We start from the raw sequence: 25,566 nt of genomic DNA, 5'->3' as shown, positions 1-25,566 counted from the left end.
TTAAAGTACAAACAAACGTTAACTTTATAGTCATTAACTAAACCGTTATTGTTTGGACTTCTCAACACTTCAATGTTTCTTCTTATACACTTTTCTTTCTGTTTCAGTAGCGAAACTGATTTAAATTAGCATTAGGTCTTCCCAGGAACCGGTAGATGTAGGTAATCTTATGTTACCTTGGAGGAGCTATAGCTGTTTCCTTTCCTTCTTTTCTGTGACGGCCCATCCGTGAGGAATATGGGGAAGGCAATGTTGGTCCTGTCTGCTTCTTTATTTTGCTTGGCCTGGTCACACCAGCAAATGTACAGGAGACACCAATAACACAAATGACTACTTTATTTGGTAACAGGAACATGGAAACGAGGCAAAATAAGGTTCAGGAAGTCATTTAGTTGGGCGGAGCGGTTTCCAGTTGAACGTGTTTGCTTTGGAAGGAGCAGATTTTAAAAAAAGAATACAACTTGGCATTTTATTATACGTTGTTAAGGTTCCAAATGCAAACATTTTAATCACAATATTACTTTACATTTCACAGTAAAATAAACTAGGAGAACATCTCTAGTGCCAAAGGCATGTGTCTGGAAGTGTGATATAGCACTTATTGATTAAAACATTCACACCATCATTACTACATCTGTTATCTAACTTATTTCCTCATTTACTTACATATTTTCTACTTCTATAGATACACACACATTCTATCAGTTATGGGATATTGGCTGTAATGTCTTGGAAAACTTAAAAGAGAGAGCAGATTCAGTGGCAAGCAATAACCATGTTTTATGTCCACTTCATTTCACTTGCAAATCAGCCTTGCCTTCTCAGAGTTTTCACAGTTCCCAGCACCCTCTTTTTCCCCGAAACGAGCCCTGAGTCAGCCAGGCTCATTAAACAGGATGAGACTATTACCAGGCGAGTTATCCTGCTCCTAACAATGGGATGTGGTCAGGTGGTCTAAGCACCAGTTTCCCTGGGTTCATCTTGTCTCGTTCATCCCCCCCCCCCCCCCCCACGTCCTCTGGGTCCGAGACCACGACTCGCACTTTGGCCAATAACGCCCTTCCTCCATAAACAATAAGTGTGACAGCTGGAATGTAGCACAGCCTCAGTGCTGCATTGTTATAATTACTTTAAATTACATTTCATTTCCAATTTCTACATATATGCGAGTGGGGGAGGGAGACGGAAACATCTTCTGTATGGTGCTTAATGGTTGTACCCAATGTGACTTTCTGTCTTCAAATGCTCAGCCCTCTCAGGCAAAGTTGGAAACTGCCGTGTAAAAATGTTCATTCATTCCTTCATTCATTCAGTATACTGTGCTGATGTAACTCAGTGAAGTACCTCCATTCTAGTTCCTTTTTTCTTCTTGGCTATTTACAGTAGGGCTTTCAAGAGGCCCAATCAGAAACTGTGGACAGGTTCCAGGGAAACAGGACCCAAGCACCCTGAAGAGCCTTTTTGCCTCACTTTTATTCACTCCTGTTCTTTCTCAAGAGTTCCTCCTGAAAGTATTTGGCAAACACTGGTGAAGAAAAAAAGACTTTGAGGGAAGAAAACAACAAGTCGTTCTTGAGCCACCCACACCCCATCTGCTGTGGTATTATCTTCTTTTATTATCTACAGATTATGTGCGCTGATATGATTTCTACAGTTAGGTGGTCATTGTGGTTGCTCTTGTTGATTTTGTTTGTTTGTAAAGCGCTGTGATATCAGAGAGCGAGGGGGGGGGGAAATCCTCCCCCATGTGCATCTAATCGTCCATTCAGCACCCTCTTAATGGCTTGTCAGTTCCCCTTGCCCTTCCATTTTCTGTCCAATTAATTCCTTTCTAGCTCTCCGGATAAAGGGACACAATGGGGCCCCTCCACAGCATAATGAATCATTAAAATTCAGCAGCGAGGCCCTGGCACTTGGCTTCTCCCTGGGCTGGTTAGGGACGGCTGCTTGGCATGCATGCCAGGGCCAACTTGAGCATTCTACTCGCCTGACCGGAGGAGATGGGATCTCTGCTCATTCCTCTCTTGTCAGTGTTTTAACGAAAAAATCTGAACTTAATATTCTGGTTTATGTATATGTATATATTTCTATAGCCAGATATAAAGTGTCTACTCTGGTCAGAAGGTGCAACATGTGTCCGTTTTATTTCAACGCCTGTACATTTATGAAAAAACTATTCCTTGATAAGTGTATAAGCTCTATTCTCAGCAGAATACTTAAGCATATTTTGCAAAAGTACTTGATAGATTTCAATGTCTATCTAATTTGAGCAGCCTACAATTTAATTTACTAAGAAGATTTAATTTCTGTCAGTTTGGAAAACTGAGAATGATTGTCACTAACCCTCACAGCTGTAGCTTACAGTACAGATGTCAGACAAGCTGGTATCCAGCGCAAAGGAAAACAATGCATAAATATTACCACATTTATTTAGTTCAATATTTTTCACAAATTGTTCCTCAATATATAAATATACAAGGTAACTTGAATATGGATGCAATAAGAAGGACAAAGACAAATATCAAGAAAACAAATATTTTTATTTTAAAAAAAAAAGGCCAGCAAAGGGGTTAGCTGTGCATGTGTGAATGAAACTAGTTAATAGAACAACAATAATTTTCAAAGCCTTTCTCAAAATTATACACCAGAATAATATACAAAACACAGTTCTGTGGATAAACCTGGAGCCCGATGCTCCATATGTTTCTCAAAGAACATTACAAACCAAGGCTGTAAGGAATGATATCAAATTAAGGATATAATCAGGAGCAGATTAACTGTCGGAATCCCTGGTGGCGATTACTGATTGCGTGCTGCCTGAAGTTTGTTAATAATTCAATTTCATATTGAAATAATGACAATAAGCATTAGAAGGCACAAAAACGTTTTGCGCGAGACTGCAGCAGTAAGTTGGCACTTGATGGTTGATTAGATAGATATGGGCAAATACTCACACACCTAATTTACCTAAACACTTCTTTGAGGAACGGATCAATTCAACGATTCAGTAACACATTGTTTAAGTCGTGGGATATGTTTATTTTTCCCAAGAAAATGGCTCACACGTACAAAAGTAATTTATCCCACGATGCACCCTCACACACAAACGCGCGCCCGCACACGCACACACACACACAGATGCATTTAAGTACACATATCCGTGTGCTGTCCATCCGTGTATACAGGAGGTCCAGCTGACATGTCACTCAGAGTGTGTGGTGTTATTTTACCCCATTTCCTTTAACCCTAGATCATGACTAATCGCAATTTGCCAAGCGTAGCGTTCAGACACCTGTTGTGTCCCACGTATAGACTGTTGGTCCAGACCTGTTTTCTTGTAACTTGGAATGAGATGTTAATGTAAATTGGTCTTTAATGGAATGATATTGAAAATAAGTATTGTACTTGTATCGTCCTTTACTTCATATACCTTGATTTCATTAAAAGCCAAACTGTACTGTGAATAACCAAACCCACATTACATGTGTTTATCTACCTAAAAACAGAAAAAAACAATAATGCATAAACATAAATACATATAAGACTTTTATGCCAAAATGACACTTATAGATTCATATGAGCCATTTAGTTAAGACTGATGCGAATGGCTGTGATATATATCTCTGGCCATTATTGTAAATCTGACTGCAAATTCTCATAACGTTTCCCATGTATGTTCTCCTATGTATCTGCTTCTCCATCTGCTTCACAACGGAATCGAGCCAAACGGTTTCTCTCCTACACAACTCAGTGGCAGGCCTTTGCTTTACCTCAAGAGTGCACACGCGTGCAATCTTAAACTTGAAAATATGGGGGATGTACAGGATGTAGGCGTAGGCGACATGTCCTCATGGAGGAATTTTGGCTCGCCATCAACACAATTGTCTTTGTGTAAAAAGTCTGTGTTTTAATTGCAGCGATAAAACTTTGTATAAAATCAGCAGGCACTTTTTTTTTTTCTTGTTTCACGTTTAAATGGTCACAGGTAGCCTACTACACAAACTTGCCACCTGCTCCTTACTTCCTTCATTAGTAGTGCATCAATCTGAATGAGTCTGTGGTGGAACCGACTGTTTCTTGGCACCTCAAGGTCGAGACAGCGTGGTGTAGACGGGCTGGTCCCAGCTGGGGGCAGAGGGGCTGTGGGCCGGAGCCATGGACAGGCTGTTGAGGATGGGGCTACCATAGGGCCGCCTGGATGAGTGGAAGTAGGGGTACTGGTAGAGGCTAGAGGGGTAGCCAGAGTAAGGGTTGTAATAGTTGGAGCTCTGGAGGTCAGTATAGTCACACTGGGAGCTGGGGAAAGAGGCTGCAGCTGATGTGGCCGAGGTGACACAGGCCTGGCTGCTGTAGGAGCCGTACTCGGAGTGAGAGGGTGACCCGTGAGAGTGCTCGCTGTAGTGACTGGGGCTCAATTGCTCTGTTTTAATATGGAGCCGGTGCTGGCCCGCGTCGCTGGCGGACGCATTGGAGGAGGACATGGTGCTCTTGCGGCTCCACACTGACCCGTTGATGCCTGCGTGACTGTATGAGGAAGTGTAAGAGCCCCCAGGTGCTGGAGCCTGCCCGTGGCTGTGGTCTGAAGGCAGGGTGGAGGAGCCTGAGGCGTGGCCGTTGAGGGGGAGGTACTGGTCAAACTCGTGCACGTCGAAGGTCTCCATGTTGCTGATGACATCGGTGCTGAGCTCAGAGATGTCTACGTTGCTGAAGTCGATGTTTTGCCTGTTGCTGTCAACTAGACGACGGCCTTCATGTTTCAGATCCTGCTTCAACCCATGGTGCAGCTCTGTTTTGGGAGTAGTGGGTGGAGTAGGGGGACCATGAGGCTGACCTGGGGAAAAAAAATAATGTACCTTTTTAAAATGAAGGATTCATCACTGCAAAAACTACATTTTTCAAAAAGATTTCAGCAGCCTAATTTAATGACTTTCTTAAATTAACATCACAAACTAGTTGTATATTTTCTTATTTTCTCATCTATTCAATTTGACAATATACCTGCATGTTCAGGGTGGTGGTGTCCATCAGCCATCCCTCCCAGTCCCAGCCCCGGCTCAGCTTTATACATGTGATGAGCCAGATCAGCTCCTGAGTCTGAGTCGCTCTGGCCTGGTTTCATATTCTTCCGTCGCCGTGGCTGGTACTTGTAGTCTGGATGATCTTTCTTGTGCTGAACTCGGAGCCTCTCGGCTTCATCTACAAATGGCCTCTTCTCACCTTCTGAGAGCAAACTATGGTGGAAGAAAATCATAAAACATTAAAATGTCTCTAACAAATCAGAAATAAAAAGATCAAATTGAGAGAGCCCAAATTATTTCAAAAGCTTTTTTTTTTTTTTGTAAAGAATTAAGCTATAAGAAAATGCCAATGTTGCTTTCATTATTTCTTCAAAAATATTTACATTAAAAATCAAAGCTTTCTTTTTAGTTATTTGAAACTATATTTGTATATAATTGCCAAAGCTGTAAATGAATACAATTATTATGAAATGACTGTCTCCATGTCCCATTCAGCAGCCATACACTTTAAGGGTACTGATATTTGTACTTTTAATACTTTTATTATACACGCTATATAACCCTGCATTTCTCTTTAATTAAATAAAAACGTGTCCTTACCGCCAAAGTTTCCCCAGAGTTTTGCTCAGTTCGGCGTTGTGCAGGTGAGGATACTGATCCGCCAGCTTTCTGCGGGCCGCTTGCGCCCAAACCATGAAGGCATTCATGGGTCTCTTGACGTGAGGTTTATTCTTCAGAGATCCGTTCCCCCTCGCGGGCATGGGCACCAGGGACCAGTCGTATCCTTTGAGGACCTGAGACACGGCGTCCCGTATGCAGGCTGGGAACCGGTCGTCCTCCTCCGGGTCCAGTTTCTTGCCCAAACCGGCGATCAGGGACCCTCGGCCGTCAGAGCCCGTCGGTGAGGACGGAGCATCGGAGTCGGAGTCGTCCTGGGACATGGAGCTGTTTGTGCCCGATGGACTGCACGGCTGGTCGCTTCCACACTTCTCATGCTCCTCGGTCATTTTTAACATTATCTGTTACAAATCCGACAATCTTCAGTGAACAAAAAAATCAAATGTTACCACTGTAGGGAAGCACGCAGCAGAGTGGTCAGTGCGCCTTTTACGCACGGTGCGCCACAGTAAATTCCTTTAAACAATTTCACTGAATAAGAGTCCGTTGTTTTGCTTCTGCTTCCCTGTTTGTTTGTCTTCGTCAGCCTTGTTTTCCTATGCTGTCATGGGAGGTGCTGTCGTGAAAGTTGTGGTCCACAATATGAGCTGAGGAGCAGCACGCTACAGCAACTTGAGTTGGAGTTTTAAAATCGTCACTCCACCCATCTCCTATGATTGGCTAGAACAAATCACCACTTTCCCCCATTGGTTCAATCTTTTATGTGGGCTTCATTATAATAATAATTGTCTTTTCTTTTTTTACATTTGTGACATTGTTCTGATTTGACTAAAGTTGCATGTTACATGTGCGACAAACAATTATATAATGCAATAAGAACAAACCCTCTGAATGTTAATGATTTGTTCTATAATTAATACAGCAAAAGCAAACATATTATATCTTATATGCAGAAGACAACAAATATAAGTTTGTTTAATTCAATACCTCAATCACAACTAGTTTTGTACAGAGGAATGTTTACTTTAACATCCAATGCAAACCAAAAATCAACCACAAAAAAAAGACTAAAGTAAAGATTGATATTCAGTTTTTTGTTATCTGTAGTTGTTGTTTAAAAAAAAACATTTTTAGTTTAGTTGTAAATTTGCAGCAGGGTTGCAAATTAAAGCAAATAAATAGTTAACGTAAGTTTTATCTCAAAGAGGCAGGATGATCCACCCCCCTCTTTAGTTAAACTGACGGCTGCATTTATTTATTTGCTTACAATACCATATTTAATAATGAATTAATCACTGTTTGATCAATTCATTAATTAGTAATGTCAACATTTTTAGGCAATTTAATTGTGTCCAATCCAAACATGACTCCAAACAAAAACTCTAATTCCTGAATTAACTTTTAACTAAAAGATATGTTTGTGTCAATAACAAAACAAGGAGACAAATCATTAATAAATATGCCAAGTTCACATGAGCAAGTAAATGTCTCACTATTGAAACAGGCTTTTTTTGTGACACTAAAGATATATAGAGCGGCAGAGATAAGAGGGTAGATGGAATCACTGCCTTTGTTAAAGGTGTCTTTGTGTTCATGTATTGTGGGATGATTTATATCACTGGCCTCTCCGTTAAAAGACAAGGTGTGTGTGTGTGTGTGTGTGTGTGTGTGTGTGTGTGTGTGTCTGTGCTGGACGGCAGTTTGCTCCGCTCCATGCACACTGCAGGTGGCTGAGAGAAGAAGAGAGTGTGGAAATAATGACAATGTGGCTTTAACATGCAGCACAGAAAGCTAACAGCTTCCAAAGAAAGTAAGGTAGGACGTTTCCTTGTTTGGCTTTTTCTAACAATAAGCTTAGGAGGCAAAAAGCTTTCAACTTGAATGACTTGTATTTCATGTCTGTAGAGGGGTATGTAATACAAAATAACATTTCTATCACAAAAAAAAGATTATCCTTTGGCTAGTCTGGACCAGCCTGCCTTTCTAACAGCTGCTGTCAAAGCGCGGTTGGGTCAAGTTCAGTGCATGTGGGTGTGTGTGTGTGAGAGTATGTGTGTGTCTGTGTGAGAGTGTGTGTATGTGAACAGACAGACAGGACAGCGGCTAGTTGTCAAACATGAATGACTCTGGCTTCCCTCTCGTCCCAACACATGGAAAAGTATTTACTGTGTGTGTGCATGCATGTGTCAGAGAGGACAAATATGTAGACTCAAACATGTGTTATGTGAGCATATATTTTATTATCATACGCCCAATTAACTAGTGAGTATAAACATACCACTAATTATCAATTTGTTTTAACACATTATTCCTGTCACTTAATCATAAATCAAATTGAATGATCCTTTTACAATTTTCCTTTTGGATTTGCAACTAATTATTAGTGTCACATGTAATCCCTGTTCTCAATCACCATTTAAACCCAATCAACTGTTCCTGCCTCACGTCCTGTCTCCCCACCAAATGTCATGAAAACCTTTCGTCAGGGTTCATGTCTCCTGCCGACAGCCAGATCAACAGATAAAACAACATTAATCCAACCAGTGTGTCAAAAAATAGTGCTTCTATTGTTTTGTAATTATTGGACAAAATAAAGCATCATCTGTAAACATTATTTCAATATTAAGTTAAGTGTTATTGAGCCATTTGGGGTTTTATTCTACTATTAAGAGAAGGACCAAACCTAAAACTCCTCACCAATCACCTCCTTTTTTCGATAACACTGGAGATAAATCAGGTTGAGCCCAATGTGATTGACAGCTGCCGTCAATAAGTAACTAAGAGACAGTCTTGGCCTGAGAGAAGGAGACAGACTCAACAGACTCCATTCAGCCTCCCCCCTTCATGCCTCCCTGTATTGTGGGGAGAAACTCTGACCAGAGCTTGTGGGCGCTTGATTAGAAAAGGAAGGAGCAACAGAGGAGAGGTAACCGCGTATGAACCTAAAGTTTTCCAAAGAATGAAGGAAGGTTCTAATTTTCATATTTTTGTAAGATCTCAAAGAAAAAACAAGGGTAAAGTTTTTCAGATTTCCTTTTTTCTCAGGCTGTAGCAGAGCATGTTAGCCCATTTCTCCCGGGCCCTAGACACTTCTCTGCCACATGTAAATTATACTCTATGGCTTCTAATGTGCAGACACAATTAAATTACACAGGCACCCACAGGAATCTTTCCCCCTTTGGTCTCTGCTTCTGTGTTTCAATACATTTAGGCACATTTCTTCACTCGAGCCAAGTTATCGGACAAAGTATGTCAAAAAGTGAAGCTTAAATTGGCATAGCATTGTGCAGAAACGTTTTAGATATTATGGCAAGATGTGAACTGATTGAGGAGTGCATGAAGGCCATGAGAAAATAATAATATTTGCTGCTATGCATCCAACAAAAATATATTCTATATTTATATTCATGTGGTGGTGCATGATGTTTAAATTCTGCAGGATCCAATAGATTTATTTTCTTATTTTCCACATGAATAACGACTGTGGAATCCAGTGTCTCTAATCTCCCTGATTGCTCACTGAGTCAGTGTAAACGTTCTGAACCAGGAGGACTGGCATGCCCTCCCTCTCACCCAGACCATCCCAACCACTGCCTGGCCACATGTGGAACAAGCTCCTGGGCTGCTAACAAGCCGTATTTCACCCCAGCACCACATCAACCAGACCACGTCCATCTTTGGTTTCACACTCAGAAAGAAGGTAATTAGTGCAAAATGTACATTGCAGCAAACTGAACTGAAAGGCAAGATCCAGGCACTGACAGAACATTCGTTTTCCTACAGCTTTGGTGAACTTATAGGCTGAGATGTGTTGCATCTTTAGTTGGAAAGATTTTCCAGCCAGGTTCAAACATTAAAGCGGACTCTCAGTGATGGATGTATCTGCTCCTCCTCTCTGCCCCATCTCCACCCTCCCCTCTGGAGGTTGCACGGTGGATGTTTTCCATGTTGGTCCCCTGCCAGATCTATTTTCCAGGTTTTCTACTTAGTGAGGTCGAGGACCCGGGGATGTTTGACTCCACTGCTTCTAATCACGGTCCAACCCCCATGACAGCTGCTGTCTGTTAGGACCTCCCATTGACCCCTGACCCTGCACCATCCTAAATTCATTCTATTAAAACACCATAATGAGGGGTTTACTGGACCAATTGCAGGTTTTATTTAAACCTATTAGTAGAAGCAGAGAGGTGGAGGGTAGGGTTTGCAGTGTGAGGAGGGAAGGAAGGGAGTTTTGAAGAGATTGAAGGGGGAGTGTTAGAGACTGAAGGAAACAATTAGTCCAAAACGTCTCAGGGTGTGTTTGGCCTTCGGCCACACTCGTTTTTAAAGTCAAGGGTATAAAAGAGCTCAAGTGTTTCCAGATTATTTGCTGTGTTTTCTCCCTGACATATAAACTGTTTTTTGAGGCAGCGGTTTTGCTTGTGATAGTTCTGTATGTTCATGTGAACTAGAGATTATGGACAGAGAGGTTTTGGAAGCTGTGGTAGCAGGTCGGGGGGGGAGCATGTTAAATCTTTCTCTGGTTTCCTCAAGGCTTTCCTGTACATTTTTGATCCGCAAACTGATCTTAGTTGTGTGACTCCCATGACATTGTTCGTACATTTCTGACATGCATAATAGTTTCAGATGTTAACACAGAGGTTCTGCTTGAACGTTGCCTGCACGTTGAGCTCAAGGTTGATTGAGGAGAACAGACTTCCATTACATATTCATTGTGCAGGGGACATATTTATTTGTTTATTCTTGGTTATTTTTCTCCTGGTATTAGAGCATAAATGCTAAGATGTTCAGCAGGGATGACACTTCCCATGGTGTATCTTGTCCCAAAGTTGTCCCAAGAGAAGCGTGGGTGTATGTGGGTTCTTTTTTTGTTTTACACTTTCCGATCTACAACTCCCTCTGTCTGTCTCTCTTCCCTCTCATCTTCACGGCATATGTTCTGAATAAAACTTGCGGTGTGCTCAGTCTTCCACATTGTCTACTTTTTTTATCCTTGATTCTCATAAATCATCTCCCTAATTTGCCTGTGAATTAGATGGTGCGGGACATGTAGACATTTAGGACGGGGCGGCGAGAGAACAGAGAGCCCACCCCTTGACTTTACGGGAAATGGGAGGCAGCTTCACAAAAGAGAGACTATTTAGAGACTGGTCTGGCGTTGCCTCACAGCGCTAAGATAACTGTGGTGGGTTGTTTTTATTTGCAGATAATTAAAACAAGAATAAAAAGCCATTTGCACTGCTTATTTTTATGTACCATTTTATGAGCAGAATGTGCACGTGCATACACATGTTTACAAAAAGGAATGTGTAGCAAGTGAGTGCAGTGCTTACAGAGCAGCACAGTAATCTCTTGTGTACAATTCATATTTTACAGGATCATTTATAAGCCATGAAAAAGACAATTGGTGAAGTAGATAACATTTTCCGATTAGGCTTTTAGTGTACCAGCCAAAACTTTCAATGTTTATGAGCAGCAGTTAGCTGTCTGTCTCCAGCCTGTAACATCTGATTCAGATAATGCAGTGTAAAATACATAACACACCTGCTGACAAACATATGAAGAGTCCAAGTGGGTCATTATCATCTTTATCTCGACCCTGAGTCTGTAATAAAGTTTTGATTGATTATCTGTGTTGCATTATATTATATGATGCTTTAGCTCTGGAAAAATGGGTTGATGGGGTTTATTTTACTGCACACTTAAAAACTGGTTTATGCTTGAGAATTTCCCCTACTGTATAGTAAAAATATAGCTTTACATTTTATACATGGGGCTTACATAGTTATAGATGTATATACATCAATATATGTATGCATCGGCGAACTAGGAATGTTCAAAGTTGCAGAAAAAACATTTGCTCCTTCATGACATGCTGTCTTTTGTCAAAGCGTATCCATGTAATGCCATAAACACCCATCTGGGTCTGTGATACGGACTAGAGGAACCAGCATCGCAACATTATCCAGAGATTAGCACCATGCACAGACATATTCAGCACATTGCTTCAGATCTCTGTCAAAAAGGCTCAAATGAAATCATGCTGCCTGACATGTCCTCACCATGCATGGGAATTCTGCTTAGCCTTGCACTTTATCAACTGGGCCGGGGCAGCGTTCCCTAAATCCTCTATGAAATGGTAAAAACTGCGTCTTTTTTTCTTTTATCTTCATTTTCAGGAGCTATGTGATCTATCAGGTGGTAACAAGTTGTGGTTTGTTGTTGGAATTTTCCAAGGCTAAAACACAGGGTTGCCAACTTTGGGTACCTGGCTGGAGTGAGATGTTGATATCATGGGTTTAATTACACATTATGCGCACTAAATGACTGCTATCGTGTCAGTAGCGGGACCTTAGCATATATAGGATATATATACAATATATACAAATACACAATATTGGATACAGACTATAAAGGGCACAAAGTTTCATTCACTAATGAAAGTCAAACAAATGTTTGTTTCCACTGTTTTATTGTGTGCATAGGCCTGTCGCGATAAGCAATTCATTGATTTATCGTACGATAAATAAAAATGAACTCGATAAATTGCCATTTACATGAGGATGTGACTAGCAGTTTGAAAGGATGTACTTGAATTATTATTATATTATTATATATTATCATTATGTCAGTGGTCTAAAATGGTCATACAAGTTACAACGGTGCCGACAATATTATCGTGTATTGCAATAATTTCCGGGAAAATGTATCCAACAAAATTAATTATCGTGAGAGGCTATACATGAAACACACGCACACAAACAAATCTACAGACTTACTTCAAACTGCCAAATATATTAATTAACACACTCTCACTTTCATACCTTTGACTCTATTTTGGCCTAGTAGAACAATAAGCAGCAGACTTTTACTTTATTATCATTTCTACTGGATCTTAGATCTGCGCATGCGCAATACGGGTCGGGGATTGACCAACCGTCTCCCACTGCTCTGCTGTCTGTTAACGTTGTTAAGTGGTGGGGGCGGGGAGGGAGCGGATCGACAGCTTGAGCAACTGTCAACTCAACATTGTAAATAACTAACCAAAAACGATCGCCGGTTCATCTTGTTTTTGGCGTGAGAATAGTTTGGGCAGCGTGAGATTGAGAGTGAAAGCGTGTGTCACACGCCAGGTGCGTGAGAGTTGGCAACCCAAAAACATTGTAAGAAGAAGCCACTGGTACTGTTAGCCTACGGTACGGTCAGGAATCAGCTGGTTTTGTTCAGAGGTGGAGGATGTATGAACTCAGCCTCACTACGAGGGCTAGACCTCTGGAGTGCTAACGTTAAGCTAGCTGTTGATGGTCTGTAAACACCTCCCAAATGTAAACCAGACTTTCATTTTTTCTTTATTTGTTTACCATGTGTTCAATATAATATATGTGCTGTGTGTGTAAAGGTTTTAAAGGAGTTGAGCCATGTAGCCAAATAATTTTGACTAATAGAGTAACATATCTACATTTAAAGTTTGTAATATTTAACAAGTAATCTAAGACATTTTTCGATGCAAGTAACATGCTAAGCCAACACTAGCATTGCCATTAAAAGGCCATTAAAGAGGCTTCAACAAGTCAGTGTACCTTAAAACATTAAAACAATCCTGTGATTACATTTCTAAAGCAATTGACTATTGAGTTATCTTTCTATCCTAAAGTATTCCTGCTATAGTTTCCTTGCTTTTCAACCTGCAGTAACTGGATATGTCATTCTCTTCTTTGAGTTGACACTTTTAATCCAAAATGCTGTATCGGTTCTATACCAACTGTCAAATAGACATCACTTGCCTTAGGCAGGGAAAGAAGGAAGCACTTCTTAACCGTTTCCACTGACAGTGTCCTGGTAATCACTTCACTATTTCCAACTGTTGCAGACATGCAAAGCAACAGAGTAAAAAGAGTCTCATTTTGTAGTTTTCAGGTTCTTTATCAAAATAAATGTAAAATCTCTTACAGCACTCAAGGGTAAAATCACACTTGAACATGGCTGTCATCAAAGCAGGTTAATTGTGTTGAGTTTTGTTGGTTGTGGGAAGTTTTGGCCATGTTGGTGCACAGCTACATGTCACATGGTGTGGGAGTCCAAGGTCGCAAAGGTCACTTCCTGTTCCCTTTAAAGAGGTGCAGAGTGTAGCTGGGGACAAAAGAGACCACGGAAGTCCTTCTGTTATAAGAAGGATATAAAGAGTCTTTTCAGTCGACCACCGAGTATGAACCTCTCATTCACAGAGGAATTTAACTTTCCTTAGAAGTAGCTTGCCTTCCTTCTGCTGTGTATTCATACTAACCCTGACAAGTTATTAAAGTTGTTTCTGTTGAATGGCTGACACTTTAATCGAGAATCCAGTGTTGTATTTACGGAAACAGATCAGTGTGGGTGACAGGATCACCTTTTGTGAAGTTCAGAGTGTTTAACCTCTACTGACTGGTGACTCTGTTCAGTTCCGGCAAATATCAGTGCTCAGATGAAATTACATATGTACTGCAGATCAAATCAACAAAACTTGATTCCACTCACCTTGGACTGTGTGTGGGTCTGTGTGAGTGTGCGTGTGTGTTCTCTCTCTAGTCTCTCTAGTCTGTGTTTTTTGGTTGTTTTCAATTTGACCAAATATTTAATTTCCACTGCTCTGCTTTTTTTTGGGCCAAATTCAAATTCAGCCCCCCCTCCCCTGCACCACCTACCTCTTGTGTCTGCTAACGGCAGCCCCTGGGACAGCTTTGGCTACATTTAACATAGAATATAATTCCACTGAGCTATAGGGTCTCTCATTTAACAAGATGCTGCTTTATGGTTCTGTGCAAAACTCGGCCTACTTTTATGGATTATATGAAGAATATGTCGTTGCTGGTTAATTTGATTGATTATTGCATCGTATTTTAAAGCTCTGAGCTCCCCTGTTTGGTTTTGGGGATTAATTCATCATCTTTAATTTGACATTTTGACATTGATATGACTCTAAAGCCAGGCTAAGCATTTGAAGATAAAACAGCAGAATACCCTTAATTGGATAAATTGTTTTTGTTTTGCGTTTTTATATGTGCATATACATGTTTGTGTTGGGATGTATGGAGCATAGACTATTTCACTAGCCCACCATGAGTTATCCACATGTGCGCTGGATTAATTGGTACCAAATTTCATCAGAACCAATGACCTCGGCCCCCAACCCAAAAGCCCAATTTTGGCTTCATGGGTGTGTTTATGGCCTTAAACTCAGGTACATGTATTTATGATGGCAGTAAAGTAGGCTGCTGTAGTTAATCTCCTAATGACGTCTCCTTCCCTCTGCCACCAGTGAGTCTGGGTTTGGGCCACAGGGACCGGGTGCTGCAGACAGGATGGGGGGGAACGGGGCCTTGTTTTAGGGGTGCAGATTCTGGGGAGCAGGGCTTAAACTAAACTGTGTCTGTGGCTGAGAAGGTGGTAAGAGAAAAGGCAGAGTCTTGCTTTTTCTGTGTTGTGTGAAGTGCAAATTGACATGGATGTGGCATGGCTTATAAAGGAGGCCTGAGATCCATTGCAAGTGAGAATGTCAGGGAAACATTTGACTAATGGGAAACAAATGGGCCACACTTCGCAGCTCTTGTCACCATTCATCATTCATATTTTTCTTCCCTTTTAAGGGCGTTCATTTGCAAAACTGCTTTGCATTTACCTTCTTAAACCGATTATTTAAATGTGTGTGTGTGTGTGTAGAATTTGTTTCATTCCAACAAGGTATGACCCCATTAAAAATGCACTTGCTACTTTATATAACTTTTTAAAGATACAGTATGATCTGCCAGTGACAGAACAGTTACCGCCCCTTTTTCCTCTTTCCGTCTCCACTGTCCATCTTCCCTCCTCTTTCCTCTTTCCTCTCTCCTCTCCTGGTTGCAGTTGTATTTGTGCGCCTTGGGAAGATTACAAAGAGGTGCTTTGTGAAGGGATGCAGCTGCTGAAATTCGACTAGATCCAGCTGAAGAGAGAAGGGAGCAGGTGGGTCAACAACGCCACCCTGGCGTTCCCAGAATATCAGGCTGCAGAGCTGTGCCTCCCTCCCCCACCCACACACACATGCACACACATCCTCATAGCACCCCTACTCCACCCCAGCATGCACACACAAACAAACATTATACCATGTCAAAATACAAACACAGAAACACCCACAAGACAGCAATACAGCAATATGCACATGTCAAAGGACTGCCTCAGTGGAAATACGGCCCACTCAAACGAGTGTGCATCACTGGAATCATTCATACTGTGGGAGAATGTTGGCAGAAAGTTAGAAAAGCAACACAAATAATTACAACAACACACAAACATTGCCATAAGTGCTGCCTCACTTAAACTCATTGTGCAAAGTTGTGTATTTTTATGATTTCATTAACAGCAGTCGAAACAAGGACAGTGATCGTGCTGCAGAAAGCAGAGGAAGATCCTGTCAGCTTTGTGAAGTTTAGATGTTAACAGGTCGGGGTGCTGCCAAAATGTTGGATTTCTGCATCGCAACAGGGACATTGGTAAGATGACCCTCATCCGGCTTTGCGCAGCTCAAACAGAGGTGGTAGGAGATGGAGAGAGGAAAGGAATAAAAGAAAAGAGAGGAAGTCCTGCAGGCGAGTGTTCCTGTTCTTGTTGAGGCAGATCAAATATCACACCATCCTTTCTGCAGGGGGACACCATGCTGCACCAAGGTGACATAACATGCACAGATTTGCTTTGTTATTAGATTTTCCATAAAACGTGGATGTGCTTTAGAACTGTAGACATTGGTGGTATTGAAAATATCTTCCGCCTTAATTAGCTTTTGTGTACACATGCATTCTGAGGGAAAGGCCCAACCAAAATATGGATTAATTGTTTGCGTATGTTTTCTCTCTGCCGTCATAACAAGCTTTTTTGATAATCATAAAAGCAATATGCTAATGAGATACAAACGAGTTGGACAGTTTGAAATGCTGTGGGCTTTGTGAACTTTTTTCCCGGCTTTATAAAATATGTGTCTTAAACTGAAGCCTCTCTGTATCCTTGATGACAGATTTGACGCACATGACTCCCTCCCCCACTCCTAAGTGTACCCGTCCCCCTTCGCGTGAGCAATAATTTAGCCACATTGATAATAAGTCCTTCTGTCCTACCCTGGAAATGCGTGAATGTCATTTCATACACACTATGCGCCGCTGGGCTGTACCCTGAAAGAGCCCTCTGTCCCTCACACTTAGTATTCTGGCCTTGAGATACTTGCAGACATCCCTATCACCAGTTGCAAGCAAGCACACTGAACAACAATCGTACAGTATATTTTCTCTTTTTGTCAAACCAGCAACTATACATCAATGTTTTACCAGGAATATTCACTCTTCAATTACTATGTCCTTGTCTGTGAGTTTGTCTCTGTGTGTTTAAAGTGTTTTCATTCTCTCTGAAGCCAATCCTTTTAAAAATGCTATATTGACTCTGCCGCCCCTCGATGAAATGACATAATGCTAATATTCTCTTTGCTACTTTTCCATAGAGCTGATTCTTCCCTGTCTCTTAGAGTAAAAAAAGTAAGTACTTCCACTGGCAATATATCATGTAGTTGTCATTTCTTTCATCATTTCTGATTGACTTCCATTCCTTTCATGGGTCGGTGGTCTTCCGTCAATCATGTGCAAACATAGCAGCTACAACCCGTTGCTGCAGATACACGCTTTACAACATCAGGAAGATACGTCCCCAGCTGACTCAGAAAGCGACGCAGGTTCTGGTCCAGGCTCTCGTCATCTCACGCCTAGACTACTGCAACTCCCTCCTGGCTGGTCTACCTGCATGTGCCATCCGACCTCTGCAGCTCATCCAGAATGCAGCGGCTCGTCTGGTCTTCAACCTTCCTACATTTTCCCACACCGCTCCACCGCTCCCTTCACTGGCTTCCGGTAACTGCTAGAATCCACTTCAAGACACTGGTACTTGCTTACCATGCTGCGAATGGATCTGGCCCTTCCTACATCCAGGACATGGTTAAACCGTACACCCCAGCGCGTGCACTACGCTCTGCATCAGCCAAACGACTCGCTGCACCCTCGCTGCGAGGGGGACCCAAGTTCCCATCAGCAAAAACACGTGGGTTTGCTGTCCTGGCTCCAAGATGGTGGAATGAGCTCCCCATTGACATCAGGACAGCAGATAGCTTGCACATCTTCCGGCGCAGACTGAAAACTCATCTCTTTCGACTCCACTTCGAGCGTTAGAACTATTAACAAAGCACTTATATACTAATAAAGGACTGGCTTATCTAAAGCCAGTTGAGTAGCACTTGAAATGTTTGGCTCTATGAAACCTGATGTACTTATATGATTCTGTTTTCTTCAAGGTTGTGTCTTCCTGGTCGAATGTACTTATTGTAAGTCGCTTTGGATAAAAATGTCAGCTAAATGCAATGTAATGTAATGTAATGTAATGTAATGTGGCATTAGCCATGTTGACTCAATATCAGTTTCTCTCAGATAGTTGAGCAACCATGACTCCCTCACGCACTCCTCATGCATTCTTCCAGGTTATTGTTCCATTGCTTATCAGTCACCCAGGTTCATCTGATATCGCAGAAACACATTCTTTGCTCCTCACTTGCTCAGATTACAGTTTGTGTGGAAGTGTGAGAGAGATCATCATTAAAAGGTGGATCTCGGAAAACGCAGGCTTCCAGCCATCTGGAGCTCCATCTCTCCACATGTTTTAGTGTGTGGGAAGCTGCAGTGTCATTGGTCTGAAATCACTAAATATTTCATCAACTCTGTGCTCACTCGTGGGTGTGTGGAAGTTATTGTTATTGTTGGCCAATTACACACTCCCATCACATTCATTTACATCACTTCATTTGTCATTTCACATTTGTTAAGCCCTGCATTCTGTGTCAAACTCCAGGTCAGAAGTTTGGCGATATAAATCCAAATGCTGGTGATAGGCGCTGATCACATGTTTTCTTCTACATGTGTCATCTAAACCAACTCTGCAGAGGACGCGCTACACCTCTCCTGCTTATCTTTCACTGTGAGAGTAATGGTCTCCACATTGCCTTGCGAAGCGTCAGGTCTGATCGCCGCCATTCTCACATCTGCTTCATGAAACAGCGTCGGGGAAGTCTCAAAAGAGCTCCCAGCGGAGAGAGGGGCATGTGCTCACATATGAGGCGCGAGTTTGAGACGGGGGCTTGCCGGCGTGGTTTATTTTCAAAGGGTAGTGCTGAGGATGTGTTGAGAGGTTGAGGAGTTGAGAGAGCTCTCTGCGCTCTGGTTTGGGTTTCACCTCCCCGGGACACGGCTGGGGGGGGGCAGAAGTTAGGAGCCCAGGGAGGGGGTCTGCAAGGATTGTGTGTTATTATGTGCTTAGTCAACAATACAATTATTTTCTATCTATGCGTGTGTGTGTGTGTGTGTGTGTGTGTGTGTGTGTGTGTGTGTGTGTGTGTGTGGTGTGTGTGTGTGTGTGTGTGTGTGTGTGTGTGTGTGTGTGTGTGTGTGTGTGTGTGTGTGTGTGTGTGTGTGCGTGTGTGTGTGTGTGTGTGTGTGTGTGTGTGTGTGTGTTTGTGTGTGTGTGTGTGTGTGTGTGTGTGTGTGTGTGTGTGTTTGTGTGTGTGCGAGGGAGAGAGATGTCCAACCTTGCACCTAATGAGATGTTACTGTCATACTTACAGGAATTGTTAACATATCTCTTGTTCATTTGTTTTTTACCTTGTAGGCCTATACTTACATTTCGTGTGAGGATGAAACATGCAAACAACCAAACTGAACTCCAGCAGAACAGGGAAGTAAGCAAGACATGCCAGCACCAGCTAACTGTCATACCTGTCACCTTTTTAATTTCCCTATTTGTCAGCAGCCACAGCAACATGTGTAAAGATAGGCATCTCTCCAAGTGGGCCACTTTGCATTTAAAAAAAGGCCCTGGCCATATGAAAAATGTATAGAGCTGAGCCCGAACTTATTTGGTTATTCAAAACCACCACTCTCTCTGCTCCTCCATACACATACAGCACAGCATGCCACAGCTAACTGGAAAGTTTTGAATGCAAAACAAAATGCAAAAGTGAACATTTGCATCTGCAGGACAGTTTTCAAATGAGGTCAGCAGAGGCATCAAAACTCACTTGGACACTCTTTAACGTGGAGCGTTTTGGCCATGTAAAGTGCTTCATTTCTAACTTACTAGAAGCATGTCCTCACTGAGGCTCAGTCTAAGTGAAAGAGGAACATGTATCTAAAGAACTCAAGCAAATATATTCTCTTTAGGTACATCCAGATGAAAATCCTGCTGTGAGCATGATCACTTAATGTAAGCCATGAAAGTAGGCAGAACAACATGTGGACAATAATGACTGAGAAAATATGTGTTTTATTTAGTGTTGTTCATGAAGAACATTAACATTGTGTAACAAGACATTAGACTTGCATGATATTGTGCACATTTATTATTATTATTTTTTATTTAGCCTTTATTTATACAGGTGTAGATCTCATTGAGACACAAGGTCTCATTTTCAAGAGAGACCTGTCAGTGATAACACTACCACACAAAGTTACAGACAGACAGGACACTAAACACAGAGGCAACACTAAAATACAACATCGTAAAAAAGTAGTCATTAAAATCCATATAAAGCAGTCAGATATAGCAGGTGCAAACACCCACAGATGATTTCTCCAGCTTTTTAAAAATGAGTTTAAAATCTGTGATGGGTATCAAAGTGGTCAGTTTAAGTTCCTGCTGAAGTGTGTTCCAGGTCGAGGGGGCAGAGTATGATATGGCTTTTTTCCCAAGCACCGTGCGTACAGAGGGGACGGACAGAGTGATGTAATTTTGAGATCGTAGTCTATAGCTACATTTTAATTTTAATTATGTGAAGCCTGTCTTGTCTTGTATAACTGAATCATAAATAATGCTGTCTATTTGAAAGGTGTAACGCATCTTCACTAAGCGAGTGGGCTTTTGGTTTATTTGTTTTGCCTGCAGCACTATAATCTCTTCTGGTTACAATCACTATTATTGTTTGTCCTTACATTTCCTAACTGTAAAACGTACACCCACCACCCTATTAAGCAGTGTCACACTTTACCGTACATCTAGAATGCAAATAGGAAAGCGGACAGACGGCGTGTCTGGATTTTTTCCTTCTTTTTTTTTACGATTCTTCTCTGCGTTTGCTGCATTGTGTTACCTGCCAAACGCTGAGGCTGCCACAGCGCTGCTGCTGGTGTTTTTTCGATCAGACTGGTGTGGACCTGGGAAGCAGAGCTCTGCCACAGTGGAATTCAGTTGCCAAGAAAATAATTTTCCTTAAGTGCTTACAACTGTAAAAACCAAAGTTGATTCCATGAACTGAAATTAATTACAAGCCATTTCAATTGAAGAAAAAGGTGAAGCAGCAAGCTTTTTTGAGTTTTCGCAGAACTCGAGAAACATAAAGTGTTCTGACTAAAATCTGTTTCATTAAATGTTTCAACTTGGAAAATAATGTATGTTGGCTTAATGTGATTTATCCAGAGGAAATGACAGTGGCTGTTACCCATAGATCATAAATTGTGGAAGATATCTTTGAATTTAATATCGGTAATAATACAGAAAAGCATCATCTGGAATAAAATAGACAGTAATACCTACTCTCCAACACCTAAGTATTGCCTGAATATAATTCCACCTGAAGTGCTAGCGTCATGTGATTGACTGTCTATTTTACTGTTTGAATGAACTTCTAGCTGCTGGTGTTTCTACACAGATGAACATGGATGAGGGATGCCCCAAGCGTATCCTGTATCATTTACGGCGGAGCAGGGCTAGGGGGGGGTTGTGAGAGTGTGACGGTGCACCTGTCAGAGAGGAAGGCCTGGCTAATCACTGTAAGCTGGCCGCAGAGTGAACATGTGTGCTGGGGAGACCCTCAGGCTAGGAGGGGGAGGAGGGCACGCCTGACCCAAATTGTTTCAATAAAAAAAGAAGGATGTGGATGGAGTATTCCTCGGAGCATTCCCCCACCTTCCCTCACCGCTCCTTGGTTCTTCCCCATTCCCTCACACTCCTTCATCTTCAGACATCAGAAAATCTTTCTCTGTTTTCGTTGTTAAATCATCCGGCTTTTGACTGATGGATTTCGTACTTGCTCGTATATGCTGACTCATCTCTTCTGTGAAACCCGCCTTCTTGGGAATATCTGGCCTGCCATTGGCTCCCCCAGGTCTAATAATGTCTCTCTCTCTCTTTCTCCCTCTCTGTTGAGTCATTCTCTGGGAAAAACCAAATCAGCACTCCACAGAGATTCTAGAGAACACACTCTCAGGTTCTGTTGACAAAGGGTGAGGTTCTTCTTCTCCTCACCTCTGGAGGCAGGACCACACAGCGTGTGAAAATCTGGCCCCGAAGACACACCTCGGTTTTCCTTTCGCAATGAAACATACATAAATGTTTTCCCACAACAAATGACTTCACACCCCAGTTGACAGATGCACAATCCTCCTCTTTTTTATGAAGCAATAACTCAGGATTAGTTGTGTTTAGTCGCTTAAAGTGGGTGATATTTTATACTGGCTGGTGCAGTCTAAATACCTGAAAGCAAACAGAGGATTTGTCTGGATCTCAGTTGAATTAGTATGTTCTTTGCTCAGTCTGCCAAGAAGAAGGAATGTATTTAGTTATTGTTAAATGCAGATGGCCAAATTGTGAGTTAAAATGCTGGTTTAATTTAATTTCTTTGTTAATTAGCGTTCCTGAAAGACTCCAAATATTTATTACATTGACCTGTACGGTTCTAATTAGGTTGATTAAACTCTGCCTTTGTGTGTGTCTGCTATGACTAATTGCATTTGGCAAGCTCTTTTAAACATTTCAAGTTTCCTCGAGTCAAATCCTTGTTGTTTTCATTAACATTTTCCACTGTTAATTCTGCTTCAGTACATGGCAAACAAGTAAACTTGAACTAATGGAATAAAGATACATAATAAAAATAGGATGTCAAATAATAATGAATGAATTGTCACTTTTTTAACAAGCCAACTTCATGACAAGGCTGCAGAAAACATCCTTGTTGTTTTTAACCTTTAAAATAAGATTACATCTAAATGAGTTCCCCTTGACACAATCTAAGAGTGATAAGTCTTTGCTTCGCTTCCACTTCAAACATGCAGGCTATACAAGAAGTTAAATGGAGCTGGTAAAATGATAAATGGTGATAATGAGCATTAGATATGTCAACAAATAATAATTGAAATGATGTATTCAACTTACACCCTTTAGTTCCTGTGTTATTATTCAAGATGGATGTTTGAGAGAAGCAGTGTTTTATTATTTGCCAGCCAAATGGACTTACAAGTTAACACCTTCCTCAAAATCTGAAAAATTGGAGCTTTTGTGGATACTAATCCTTTAAAAAAAGCCATCAAGTGAAGTTCTGGCTCCCAAGTGTATAGTCAGTAACCAATCTTTTCAACAGATCCCTCCTAAACATTGGAGTCTGGATGGGACATTAAGCATGCAGAGAAGTGCCTGCTGTCCACAGCTTGTCAATGTGCTTCCACTTATCCCCACCACCTCCTCCTCTCTCTCTTGTCTTTTTCTCCTCTGCCTCTATCTCTTCTCACCCTGTCTCTCCCCTCGGGGAAGAGTTTGAAGTACCATTTATTTGGCTTTGCTTCCTAAACGGGCTGGTTTTGTTGTGTCTAGTGTCTGGGCTTCAGCAGGGCCTCATGGATGCTGAGCTGAAACCTAATCGGCGACCGCCACACCACAAGAAGTGTTTTTTTGGGATCCTCTTAGTGGCTGCTGGCCGCTTTATTCTGGACTTCACAGGCTCCCTACTGAGGGCAATGGCTTTCCATCATAAGATAATGGTTTGTGCCTTCCACTACCCCCGCTGGTCTAACTGTTTTTCGGTATAGCTTACTCTAATGTTATACTCAAAACAAATTCCCTGTAAGCTTTAAAGGCCTCGTTTTTTACTGTGAATGATTGGGTCCTACATACTGTCAAGACACAGCTTTTTCTTACAAAATTAAAACAGGTTTTTATTGTGATTTCACCAGAAAAAAAGGTCTATTTCTGTCTAAATTCATACCATCATTATCATTAAAAGTGTGCAGGGCCCAGTTGGAAAAGTTGATGTCACATATTTTAGATTATTATTGAGATTCAATAAGCACTTTAATTATTGTTGATGCTGCGTGTTGAGCCATACATATATTTTTAGCTTAAGCACATTTCATCATCGATATTTATTCAAAGGCTACTAACTTGATCATTTAAATTAGAGTGTTATCCACCTGTAGTTAAAAAATGGTGTTGTGCTCAGATTACTCACAGAAATTCAAAGTTCAATGGAAGCCATTACCTGGTTTAACTCTATACTCTTGTTATTTGCCAATGTGTTAATGGCACCCAAGTGCCACCAAATTCATAATTTCAAAATACATCTACATGTACAGCGTAAGGCAGATATGGTTCAATGAAGGCTGTATTGTTTCTGGCCTAGATGAATGAGTAGATATTTCTGTTGACGTTTAGTTACTTTTTCACTCTGTCATTTAAACTGACACATTCTAATTCTGTCACCTTTAAAAATCCAGTCACATACAATGATTTGCATTGTCAATTACATTTCGGTGCAAAATGTTATTTACATATCACAAATACTTTTTTGTCCTACTCTGCAAAGTCTTCGTACAGTAGGAGGGAAGTTGAACTGGGCGTGTTGATGAATGGGTCAAACAAACATTAGACTTCCAGGAGACAGATGTGAAACCAAGAGTCAACATTCATTTAATTCAGAACAATTTTGCAATCTTAATGATGTAACAAACTTTCTTCTTTGCCAAACCACAATGTTTTACTAAACCTAACCAAGTAGTTGTGTTACCTAAATGTAAGCGAGCCACCTTTTTGCATTTTTGCAATGTTTCAAATTACAACATTAACCACATGTTTAAAATGTTTACTGTAATCCTGGAAAAAATAATGTTTTAAAAAAAAAACATAATGCAGTTCAGTTGTTTGGGAATGGATCATTGTGAGACACGGTTGGCCGGCCATATGACAAACTTTTTTTGAGCCTTTTAGGATAAACAACGACTGAAAACGACAAACCAGTTGCTGCTACTGTAGCTTTCTGTGTCTAACTATTAGGCCTCGTAACACACACACACACACACACACACACACACACACACACACACACACACACACACACACACACCAAGTACTGTGGGTCCCCTGGCCTGGCTGGGCTGTGGGTAGCTTGTAACCCAAGTGTTTTATTAGCAACTGGTCCAACACAGCTAATTGCTTCCTGAGGGAGCCGTCCCTTCGCTCCGTGACTGATTAACGGTCCACATTATGTGTCTCGACAACCTTGACAGTCTTTTTTTTGGGTCACAAAATATTTTATTACTCTGCACTGCTACAAATCTCCAGTGCAAATCTCCTCTCAAACCATTTTTTTCAATGAGCAGTTAAACAGTTTTAACCTTTTTTCTGTAATTAATATTTATTAATATCATTTAATGATTTTTTCTTAATGTGTTTTTAATGGTCGCCTACTGGTATGAGTTGTTACATTATTGTGTCAGTCATATGTTTTAGCTTTGCAGCATCTGTTACATATTTTCAGATCATTTATTTAAAAAAGTTCCACAGTAGAGATGATGACTCTTGTACATTTTGTCATTGTCATCAACACTATTCTTTTTTTTTTACACAAAACAACATTTTCAATTATAGATGAATAAATAAAATGTCCCATGTGGAAAGGACATTTTCCTTACATCTTGTAATCTTCATTGAAACTTAGAAAATGTAATCTGATCTTAATTTTCTTTGTCTTTATTGCTTTGTTTCACATTCCCCATGCATGTTAGTGAACCCCACTGAGAGTTTTTCTTGTTTCGCAAACAAATCTATGTCATTCAGATTCAATATAAGT

The 25,566-nt window shown here is 41.1% G+C and overlaps 1 protein-coding gene across 1 annotated transcript; it reads right to left on the bottom strand.

The window, feature by feature from the left end:
- Positions 1-2,521: 2,521 nt before the first annotated feature.
- Positions 2,522-6,269, bottom strand: sox8a (SRY-box transcription factor 8a). The gene is made up of 3 exons (XM_034220038.1): positions 5,619-6,269; positions 4,999-5,231; positions 2,522-4,831 (listed from the first exon to the last, which is right to left on the bottom strand). The coding sequence occupies exons 1-3, from the start codon at positions 6,032-6,034 to the stop codon at positions 4,086-4,088; spliced, it is 1,395 nt and encodes a 464-aa protein (XP_034075929.1). The 5' UTR covers positions 6,035-6,269; the 3' UTR covers positions 2,522-4,085.
- Positions 6,270-25,566: the final 19,297 nt, after the last annotated feature.

This window comes from Gymnodraco acuticeps, unplaced genomic scaffold (genome assembly GCF_902827175.1).
Source record: "Gymnodraco acuticeps unplaced genomic scaffold, fGymAcu1.1, whole genome shotgun sequence".
In the NCBI taxonomy this organism is placed as follows: domain Eukaryota; kingdom Metazoa; phylum Chordata; class Actinopteri; order Perciformes; family Bathydraconidae; genus Gymnodraco; species Gymnodraco acuticeps.
Note: the sequence above shows the minus strand (reverse complement) of the source record. Positions and strands in the feature narration are given on the sequence as shown.

Coding starts and splice junctions, on each gene's coding strand:
- sox8a (XM_034220038.1), bottom strand. CDS start 6,034: ATGTTAAAAATGACCGAGGAGCATGAGAAGTGTGGAAGCGACCAGCCG. Junction 5,232..5,618: donor ACTCTGGGGAAACTTTGGCG/GTAAGGACACGT, acceptor CTTCCACCATAG/TTTGCTCTCAGAAGGTGAGA. Junction 4,832..4,998: donor CCACCACCCTGAACATGCAG/GTATATTGTCAA, acceptor TTTTTTCCCCAG/GTCAGCCTCATGGTCCCCCT.